We start from the raw sequence: 12,500 nt of genomic DNA, 5'->3' as shown, positions 1-12,500 counted from the left end.
GTCTGCCCAATCCTTCAACTTGATCTGACCTCGCTTTGTTTCCATTCGTCTGACCTCACCTGCCCCCTGATATAGAGTTGCCTCTCTCTTTTTTTATATACACACTCCTCTCCCTTTCCTCTTCAAGCCTGAAGATGGAATCCAGGTGAATTTCGAAACTGAAGTCTCATTTTCAATAAATCTAGTTTTTGCACGGTGGATTTTTCTACCATAGTATTAACATGGAAGTGTTTTACCATTCATATATATATATATATTGTAAAGATATATAATGTAAATATATATATATATATATATATATATATATATATATATATATATATATAAATATATATATATGTGTGTGTGTGTGTGTGTGTGTGTGTGTGTGTGTGTGTGTGTGTGTGTAAATATCTATATCTATCTATCCATATATATATATGTAAAAATATATATGTATAAGTATATAAACACATACATACACATTATATATAAATATATATAAATATATATATATATATATATATATATATATATATATATATATATATTTATATATATACACACACACACACATATATATATATATATATATATATATATATATATATATATATATATATATATATATATATATATATATATATATATATGTGTGTGTGTGTGTGTGTGTATATATATATATATATATATATATATATATATATATATATATATATATATATATATATATACATACAGACATGTAAATATAAACAAACAAACAAACAAACAAACACGTATTTTCTGGTCTGGTGTCAAATGCTGTAGCGAATACTCTAAAAGCATAAGTCATCGTTGATGAAATAACCAACAGCCCACCAGAATGAAAAACAGGAGAACAATTCCCAATCATCAACTGCCTAATTACCCATAACCCCAAACCCCTAGTCCTTATGCACATGATGCACCAGCTCGCTGACCTCAAAACTTTCAGAAAAAATTAGTATCTGGTAAAAAATTATTTGTTTCACAGTACTTGCTACAAATCAAAGACTGATAACATCTAGTTATCATATAAAAGTACCCTCCGTATCTAGGTTGATTTTGTGTTATTAACCCCTTCTTGATGGGTCACGCGCTGAGGCATCAAAACAAATCACTTGATCTGTGGAGTGTGGCTGTACGCCCCGGCGATGCGCCAAAGCGCAATGAGCCGGCGATTCGATTTGATATACCAATTATTGCATCCCGCACAGAAAGTCTGTGTGTTGCCATTGATCTCCAGAGCGTAGAGTTAAAAAAAAAATTTCTTCACCTGTCAGTAAGGGGTTATGATGATGAATTGATGTGAAGTGAAAAGTGTTGTGTTAAGCATGTGTTTTTGCAACCACAACTTGGCTGGAATGGCATTCTTTTTAGTGCTTCATTCTATGGACATTTATTGTGTACTGAATCTTATACACTCCGTCCTCCACCTTAGTCTGCACATGCGCAATAATGAAACTGGCATGCTGTACGATATTTTCTTCTTCCAATGGTTCGTGGCGTGCCCTTACTTACATAACAGGTCCATGATCATTTCCGTGCTTCATAAGGTCTGACTATACCAGAGCTTAGAGGGTTTTTTTTTTTTTTAGTTTTCTACACCTGTCAAGAAGGGGTTAAAAGATGCTTATAGGTATATTCCCATACACCCCTGATTCAGACCATTCCTAGGAGTGTCAGTAAGGGAAAAGACTTATCAATTTTGCATCCTTCCATTCAAACTGAACATAGCTCCAAGGGTATTTACAAAATTAATGTGAACTGTGGGAAGAAAACTCCTCCAGAGAGGAGTTCATGTCTTAATGTATCTCAATTATTGGCTCATACTTGGACAGTCACACGAAGTCTGCAAAAGGATGGTAAGCCACACACTAGAGGTCAGTATCCCCATGGGTCTCCTTTTAAATTTACAAAAACCTTGCTTCAAACCAAAAATGTCACTACAATGGCTGGGGCTCCAATGGGACACAAAACAAGGAACAATTGCCCTGAGTTCAATTGATCCAAAATCTTTTGTCAATCAATATATCCCGCTGAGAGTGAGAAAATCTTCTGGGGTCATTAAATTATGCAGCAGAAATAATTTCTTTAGGGAGAATTCACCTAAGGCATCTACAACTCAAAGGATGTGCAGTGTTCACTTCAAACAATCAAGACAAGATGGTACTTTTTCCTTGACATAACCCCACCTATATATGTTGGTGGCTGAGGAGGAAACGTCTAATGTCTCTCCATGGATTCTCAAAACTCCTTTTTTAACACTAATGACAGATGCTACCAGTCATCAAGAGGTCACCAAGGATCAGGATTTTGGAGAAAATCAATAAGACGAAGGCATATAAATGTAAGGGAACTACAAGTGGTTATAAAGTCACTGCTTCTGGAAAACTCTTTCCTAGATATGGCAATTCAAGTTCTGTCAGAAAAATGTTGGAACTGTTTATTTTATAAACAAACAAGGCTCCTCCCATTCAAAGACTCTCCTAAAAGCATCAGATTCTATTTTGTATTGTGAAGCAATGTTTGACTTCATCTAAGTGCGTCTCACCTAGAAGGGAGAAAAAATCAATGGGCATATGCAGTATCATGTCAGGCCACATCCTCAGTAGAGTGGGCTCTGGATCAGGAAGTGTTTCTGAAGCTCACACAAAAATATGGTCATCCCCAGATCAATCTTTTTGCATCTCATTCCAATCACAGAATCGAGAGATTTTTGACAAGATCAGAGATGACTATAGAAGGAGGTCCAAGTGCTTTTCTAGAGGACTGGAACAAATGGCAGTCATTATACCTGTTTCCTCCTCCGATAACATCAATAATGCTTCAGGTGATCAATCACTTGCCTTAAAAAGGCAGTTTTATCGATTGCCCCTCTGTGGGAAGAACAACCATGGAAACTGTATTTTCTTCACTACTACTGTCAGGGAAGGTGCTTCAGGAAACTCTGAGGGACCATGTCACAGAATACTTGCATCTACATGTGTAGAGTTTCTATGGTACAGCCTTAAGCAAAAATTCCAGCCTTTATAAGTAGAGGACCTTATCAAAGGACATCGACCTTCTACCATTAGACAGTATCAATCAGCATGGTTAAAATTCCAAAAATTCATCAGAGAGACAAGACCTAAGTCTATATCTCCAAATATATTTATTCAGTTTGCTTCCTATTTAGTGCTTGCACCACCTACTATTTCTTGCCATATAGCAGCAATCACAGATCCACTAAGATATGCCTTTGGAATAGAAAAGGATGAAAGATCCATGGAATTGCTTCGTTGATCATTCTTCTAAAGGCAACCATCAACTTGTAATAATATTCCATCATGGTCTCTACAGAAAGTTCTGGATTTCCTCTCATCACATCAATATTCTGTAGATTAATCTCTTAAGGATGCATTTCACAAAGCAATATTCATTGTTGCTCTTGCCACAGGTTTGTGTGTCTCACATGGCAGCCCTCTCACGTTCTCCTTCTCTGATACAGTTTGGTCCAAATAATCATATGTCTCATTTACTCCTCAACCTTGTTTTCTAGCAAAAAATGAACAGAAAGGTCATGTGGTAATTCCATCATGGTTAGAAAAGGATTCCTCTCATGTTTTATGCCCAGTAGCAGCTTTGAAATGTTATATAGAAGCAACCCCAGCAGATTTCAATGAGGCACTATTGTTATGGCCAGATTCCCTTAGGCCATGCTCCCAACTTCATGTAGCCAAGACTAATAGAAGGATAATTGAATCTGCTGATCCAGGTCATGTTCCTACAGCTCGCCATGTTAGGAAGTATGCTTCTACTTTTACTTTTTTAAGACCGATAAATCTTGAAAAAGTGAAAGAAGCAGGTCAGTGGTCTTCATGCAGATCCTTTGTTAATTGATACACGATACAAAGCATCTACAGGACATCCCTTGTGTGGCAATAACTACGTCACCAAACCAGGCATCTTAATAAGTGGGTACTAATAGTATAAGTTTCTAAATTTTGTTTCCTATATTCAGCTGCTATTCAGCATCTTGACACCAGACCGGAGAGACAGAAAATAGGGCATTTGACAGATGGAAGATGTTCTTTTTCTGTCTTCGAGTCTGGTGTCAAGGGTTCCCTCCTATCACATATCTAATTTTCTTTATTAACAGTTTTGATGATCTGAGGTCAGCGAGCTGGTGTGCTGTGTGCGTAAGGACTAGGGGGTTAGGGTAATGGGCCGATACAGCAATTGATGGTTGGGGATTGTTCTCAGGTTTTTCCGTCTGGTGGGCCGTTGTTTATTTTACCACAATGACTAAACTCAATTAGGAAGTAACAATTATGCTTTTAGCATAGTTGCTACAGCATCTTGACACCAGGCCTCCAAGACAGAAAAAGAACATTTTCCATCTGTCAAATGTCTTATTACATATATAGATATAAATAACACACACACACACACACACACACACACACATGTATGTATATATATGTATATATTTATGTGTGTGTATATATATATACACACACATATACACACACACACACACACACACACACACATATATATATATATATATATATATATATATATATATATATATATATATATATATATATATATATATATATATATATATGTATGTGTACACACACACACACACACACAACACACACAACACACACACAACACACACACACACACACACACACACACGTGCATATACATAGGTATTTTTCCTTTAGGCAGAATACTAGTTCCTCAATCATTTCAGATGCAGGTACCTATTATGCATTATGTTAGTTAACATTATTAACAAACGTTTTTTTGATAAAACTGTTTATGTTGTTATTACCTCAAGCAATAAAAAATAGATCCCCAAAATTTAATTTTGTTATCAATGTGGCATAGTTAATGAAAAGCTATGTGAAATTTGTACAGTCATGTTAAGGGACTCGGATTAAATTACTTCCATTATCCCAGAAAGAATAAACTCAGCCTCTTTGACCCCCCTCCAACTCTACCTGCACACATATCAATAATGTCATATCCTTCTCTACAAATGTGTCAAAATTGGAAATCATCTCAAATAGAATCTACACAAGGAACAAATTTAAAAATCTTGGCTTACCTTAAAATAAACACTGCATGCTGAAAGTACTAGTTTGTGAGCATGAATGTAATGACCATCAGTGGCTAGCGTGACATCCACCAGAGCCTCTGAAGTGAGCAACTCTGAGAAGACCGTCACCAGGTTGGGCCGGTGATTGTTCCAGCGCAGGCAGTATTCTGACATCTTGACTTAATTCCTGACTTCTTATACTACATTACTAATCTGAAAAAATACAAGACATTATAATTCTACTGAAAAAAGAAGAAGGACAAACATTCTTGTAAATGAAATAACAAATCAGCACATAGTGTACATATCATGAAATGAAAAAAAGTCACACAGTATAATAATAAAAATACATTTTAAATATAATGCAATAAGATTACTGATAATAAAGCAATAATTGAAAAACTCATAGTCTAATTAATAATAATGATATCAACAATAAAATTAAACAACACAAATGGCACAACACTAAATACCCTGAAAGAAAAAGTATGTATGACAAAAATGGTATCACAGAAAAAAAAAATGTCTCCACATCATCATTAACAAAAAAAGAAATTCCTGGAATCATTTAAGCACATATAATTCTATTGATAAACAACTGATAAAGCTGCTATTATAAACATTAACAATCACTGTATTAGAGAATGAAATGTATCCACACCATTAGTTATGATCCTCAAGGGAAAAAATCCTGGAATCAAATAAGCAAATATAATTCTACTAATAAACAACTGGTAAAGCTATTATTAATTCAAAATAGTAAAATTAATAATCAAACTCAGCTTGTTTTACATATCTGAAAATATGCATTAAGTCACTTACACATACTTCTTAATGAGGTTAATCATAAATATGAAAAGAGAAAAATAACAAGATCATCCTTACAAGGAAATAAATCATTAGAAAAGAAAAGGGAAAATCAACATATGAACCATTAGATTTAAACAATGAGTAAAATTTCAAAACGGCAATATAACTTGGAAAATATTCAAAACAATCAAACCCTTAATACTCTGGGGATATGAAATAACAACCAAGATAAACCATCAAATTTTATTGAGAGCCACACTGGTGAATAGACGTCTCCTCCGTCGTTTCCATTTCCACAGTGTGGCTGATATCAATTCAATCGAGAGGCCATATCTCCAAAGGTGATGACATGCTTCAGCAGACATTCAGATCAAGTAGGTATTGTATACAAGCAAGTCAGGATTATTTTTAAGATTAAAGGTCTAACTCTACTATTCTTTCCATTTCAAAATAACTTGGAGCTAAGTGGGGAATGAGTTAACTATAGCAATTTACCTCAAGCTTTTTCATACCCTTTATAAAAATGAAACATCATCAACTCCTTTACGGGACTGTTGATAGATGATTCAGTTATTTTCAACAGATACACAGACTTTAATCTTTTTTCTTTTTTTTTATCTTACACTTTCTGACAACAGTTACTGATTTTATAGGATCTAGGAAATATGTGATTTTGTAGGTCAGTGCACTACATGGCAAAAAATCTGCCAGCCAATTTGTATGGGAAATTAAGAAATTTCTAGATCAAAAGTTGTCTTTCTGTATGCTTTTCTACTATTCTTGAAGAATATCTAACTACTTGAAAATACAAAAAGATAATAATGGCTAATTTCTGCAAACTGGTGGTAAAAGAAAAACAAGCTGCACTTAACCCATTCGGCCCATGTAACAAGAATACATGCCACGCCCACTGAAATACACGTTAATTTATTGTATTTACACATAGATGGCTCTACAAGTTCTTAATCACCAAATAGCCAGTTATCAGAACTACCTATCTCACCTGTTTACCCTTTTCCTTCACTTTAGGAAAGTCTTTTGTATCATTTCATTGTCTCAAATATTTGAATGCTAATTTAATGATCATAACATCAATAACAATAATAACAGTATTGATAGCAATGGTATTAATAAGAAAAACACATTTTTCCACCAATTCAAGGAATGGGAAAATCAGGATCGGTAACTAGGGCCTACTGCTTGACACCTTGCCGGCTGAGGACAAATGGAGCCATCTGTATGTAACAAAATTCATAAAAAACAATAGGGGACAGAACATAAATCCAGGGCGAATGGGTTAAGGGCCGTAAAAAAAAAAATAATAAATATTTTCTTTGTGCATGCTTATACATGACCTTATATGACTTTCTTCAGTATGTCCACCTGTGGGTATTTTCAGTGTTAATTGGTTTGATAATCTTAAAGGTTAAGTTAAGCTATAATACTGTCAGAATTTTGAACCATAATGGGAAGCAAAGAGTTTTCGATATGCTTGGCCCTGCCTATTTGCACCAGGTAAAGAAAAACTGATACTACAAAGTTTAGCACACACAGAAAAAAGGCAATACACACAGACACACAGACACACAGACACACACACACATATATATATATGTATATATATATATATATATATATATATATCTATATATATATATATCTATATATATATATATCTATATATATATATATATATATATATATATATATATATATATATATATATATATATATATATCTACACACACACACACACATACATATATACATACATACATATATCATACACACATACACAGACAAATATGTATTACATACATACATACATACATACATACATACACACACACGTCTATACATATATATATATATATATATATATATATATAAATATATATATATATATATATATATATATATATATATATATATATATATATATATATATATACATATATATATATAAAATTCCAAAACTTTTGATCAAACTTCTTAAGTCATAACAGCTGATGTATCACAAATGTTTTGAATATATGTGTGTGAATCAAATGCATGAACATGTTGTGGTTTTTGACACATACAGATGTTACATTCAGAGTGAGAAATTCCAGGTTATACTAAGAAAAAAAAAAGAAGAAATAGTTGATAAAGAATACAATAAAAAACACAAGTTACATATAATCATGACCAAAAAAGCATAAAGATGATGATTACAGTGTAATGAATAAACAAAAACATGTTGGAATAATAATAATGGAAAAAAAAAAAAAAAAAAATCTTAATTGACTATAAGAAAAGAAGAAAGATAAATCCAAAAACATACTCAATAAACACCATGGTACAATATAAATTAAATTGACATTAGCTAGTTTATATACATATATATACATATATATATATATATATATATATATATATATATATTACTTATATATTATATAAACTTACTATACACACACACACACAAACACACACACACACACACACACACACACACACACACACACACACATATATATATATATATATATACACAATACATACACATACACACACACACACACAGTGATTCAGTGTCTGTAATGTTGGTAATTTATGAAAATATGATCAACATTCAATATTTTCATAGAATGTTACAGATCTAAAGCAACATGTCTGAAAAGCCAAAAAAGATATGCAATCACATAAAAAAAAAAATATATATATATAAATACACATTTCATAAAGCAAATTCTGGATCTTATACAAGTTTCTATGCTGTTGGAATCAATGAATAATTATACATTTTCTTTGGTAGATTCTTAAGAGGCTTAAAAAAATCAGGAACTCTTTGATATTTTGAAGAAGAAGAAAAAGAAGAAAAAATATAAATAACAGGGAGAAATAAAATAAAAACCTATATAAGCACTTACAAACATGTTAAAATATACATAATTTACTTTAAAAAACAAGAGTTAAAATAAAAACATCTTCTGTTCTTTATAATACCTATATCAGTACTTAAAAAACATGTTAACAAATTCTATAAAAATAAATGCAGCTCCTCTTAGTTTGCAATAGCACTGAAAAGGTTAATAATCTGATATCTGAAATTAGCCAATGAATCTAATTTGCTCATATGCCACAGATGGCTTTATAGGCCCTCTTACATACTTACGCAAAAACTATACATTTGGATTCCCCCCCCCCCCCCTAAAATTCAAGTAAACACCTTATGCAATCTAGGAGGATAGCTTGAACTTAGATGATATATTCCAGATTATAGAATGCATGCAAAAGGAGAAGACATAGCCTGAAAATATTTACAGAAAAAAAAATAAAAATAATGAGGAAGGTAACAATAAAAATGGAATCAGTTAGATGGAATGCTTCGATAAAATGTGCTTACAATGTAAAAATTAATAAAATAGAAGGAAGCAAGACAGAAAATATCAAATATTAAATATAAAATTGTGACTCACGGATAGCCCCTCTTTCTAATCCTGATTAAGAATGCAAGGTCAAGGAACTATGGGAATTGGCAAGTTGGAAGTGCAACAGAAAAATTAGGAATTGGACCACACTCACAAACCCAACTTTTAGGCTTAACAAACAATCTGAAAATGATTAGGAACTTTCAGGTTATCAATAAAATTTTCCTGTGCTCAAATCATGTATAAAAATCTGATATATATATATATATATATATATATATATACATATATATATATATATATATATATATATATATATAATTGAAATTTATATCATGAGCAATTAATTGATTAGCTGGTGTACTAGATACCTGAATTTTAGATTAGAAATTGGTGCTTTAATCACATGCTTGAATCAAACAGAGCAAAAAGATTGATGTACCCACCCTTCCCCTCAACATATGAAATGGATAAACCTGACGTAGGAGAAATAGATTACATCTATCTGAACCATTCAAAACTATATGAGACAGTATATTACTACTAGTAGCTAATTCATTTATATATAGGCTAACTATCAGTAACATCAAGATGATCATAGTAATATTCATGATGAACAGCTAATCCAAATTAATGACAGCAACAAATTAGTGATATCAATATGTAAATGAAATTCATACAATAAATTGTCTATCTACAGTAATACATGTACATGTACATGCATGCGCACACACGCACACACACACACACACACACACACACACACACACACACACACACTCTCTCTCTCTCTCTTTCTCTCTCACATGCAAAAGCACAAACCTACATAACATTGTTCTGCGTATGTTCCATAACTTTGAATGACAATAAGTGTTTATATATATATTTAAAAATACCTAAATGCACATTTTCTATTTCTCTGTCTGTCTGTCTGTCTGTCTGTCTGTCTGTCTGTCTGTCTGTCTGTCTCTCTCTCTCTCTCACACACACACACACACACACACACACACACACACACACACACACACACACACACACACACACACACACACACACACACACACACACACACACACATACATACACACATACACACATACATACATACACACACATACACACACATTCTCTCTCTGTCTCTGTCTCTGTCTCTCTCTATATCTATCTCTCTCTCTCTCTCTCTGTCTCTCTCTATATCTATCTATCTCTCTCTCTCTCTCTCTCTCTCTCTCTCTCTCTCTCTCTCTCTCTCTCTCTCTCTCTCTCTCTCTCTCTCTCTCTCTCTCTCTCTCTCATATACATAATAAAACATGATAACATTTAACACTGCTAAATCCTTCATTTAGTATTGCAGCTAATAATTTTTTTGGTAACTGTTTCAAACTAAATAAAAAAAAAACTGATAAGCTACCTGGTAAAACATGAGATTTTAACTCCTTAGACTTCTTCCCCAATCAACAAATCTGAAAGAAAGTTCCCCAAAAAGGTCAAGGTACAAAAGGAAACATGTAAATTGACCTGGTGTCCTCAATGATTCCTATCTATTATGAAAAAATAGGTGCAGGAAGTCCTTTACCTTATCCTTCTAATCCCTAAACGTCTTTGCATATTCTCCATAGCTACACTATCCATGAATAAGGAAAACTGCATCTCTCACCTGTCTCTTTCAAGATAATAATCTAACAAATAACATAACTAATATAGACTACTGAACAACAGACAAACGTTATGATGTAAAACAGTATTTTTCAACCACTAGGCCTGGGCAAGTCTTATATAAATTTGTACCAATATCTGTTTCAGCTCAGTACAGTATCAAACAGAACAACATATCAATGTGACGTAAAAACTAAATGAAAAGCCAACAGTAATGATTACAATATTAATTTTAAAATATACATGGAATAACTGAACTAATAAACAATTTTACTTTAACCCTAAGTAAACAAGATGATAAAATACAGAAGACTACGCTTTTGATTTGTATAAGTACTCCTCATAGTATATATTTTTGATTTTGGGTTTGCATTTACTTTCTACTAGAATCATTAAAAAATCTTTATAATATAAGCTAGATAGCAATTCTTGGAATAGAAATTGTTATATGCAAATTAAAAAAAATAAATTTAATCCTGAATTTTGCAGGTATATTGAATTTGAAATGCTGTAAGGACTTCATACTTTAATAGAAGAATATAGAAAACTCAACTACACTATAAGAAGTAATTTCAGATACAAGTTGAAGGATTATCTAAATTTTTGATACCATCATTGAATTAAGAATTATCTTTGATTTCATGTACACTGTAAACGTATAATCCAAAGATTTCTAAAATATTATAGTTGGCAATAAAGTGATGACCCAAAATACACTTATTGAGCAATTCATCACACTCATGATATTTCAATTCACTGATATTGGTCGTTACACAGAGATTTCTTTTTGTTACTCAGGAAAAAAAAAACTAAAAAAAAAAACAAAAAAAAAAAACTGAAACAGTGGTCAGAAAATACAAATTGGCCCATGCTCTGTATCCTAATGATTTCATACTTTTTCTCGCTTGAACTGGAGCTTCCTTAGAAAGACACCAAATCACATTATTACTTCAACATTTCACTTTTCTGCATTAAACTGTCTGTGTTAGAAATAACAATTTCAGCTCTAAAAACATATACCAGAGGAAATGGCGATGTCAAGACCATCATTTACTTATGTTCTGCACTGAAACAAATATTGTTCTTGTTTCACCATGAACAACTCTGAAATAATTCAAATACTCAATTTCACGTGGACTTCACTGTGATTTTGTTGAAAAATACTGTCGCATCTCACTCGAAAAGTTGCCATCTTCGAGCATCCAATGTCTGTTCCTTCCGAAACACAAGCATGGTATTCACAACCCAACATTACAAAGATAAACCTGAAACATCTCACTTCACTTTCAAAGAAACACAAGTCCCTCTAAAAAAAAAAAAAAAAGAAAAGAAAAGAAAAAAAAAAGAAACTCATTGCAAACACAGAAAAAAAACACTAAATGAAAAAAGAGAGCATCAGGCAGTGTTTCCTCCTCCCTCCCTTCCAGCAAGCCAAAATAAAAAAATGAAGAAGAGTTTTCCAGCTCTTTCCCCACAGCACCACCTTCATCCACCAGCCAGAGATCAACAAGTGCCTAAACCCCTTT

General features: G+C 32.6%; 1 protein-coding gene across 6 annotated transcripts in view; it reads right to left on the bottom strand.

Moving 5' to 3' along the window:
* The window catches only part of LOC125035363 (protein bric-a-brac 2-like), a 57,038-nt gene that overhangs the window by 43,830 nt on the left and 708 nt on the right, over positions 1 to 12,500 (bottom strand). For 4 of the 6 annotated variants that reach the window (XM_047627700.1, XM_047627704.1, XM_047627705.1 and 1 more), the window contains exon 2: positions 5,105 to 5,308. In XM_047627700.1, the coding sequence (XP_047483656.1) occupies positions 5,105 to 5,269 (165 nt within the window). In that variant the 5' untranslated portion in view covers positions 5,270 to 5,308. Of the gene's footprint in view, positions 1 to 5,104; positions 5,309 to 10,729; positions 12,075 to 12,457 lie in introns of those variants that run through there. The other 2 variants (XM_047627702.1, XM_047627703.1) reach the window with 2 other exon arrangements.

The sequence above is a fragment of the Penaeus chinensis genome, chromosome 19, assembly GCF_019202785.1.
Source record: "Penaeus chinensis breed Huanghai No. 1 chromosome 19, ASM1920278v2, whole genome shotgun sequence".
In the NCBI taxonomy this organism is placed as follows: Eukaryota; Metazoa; Arthropoda; class Malacostraca; order Decapoda; family Penaeidae; genus Penaeus; species Penaeus chinensis.
Note: the sequence above shows the minus strand (reverse complement) of the source record. Positions and strands in the feature narration are given on the sequence as shown.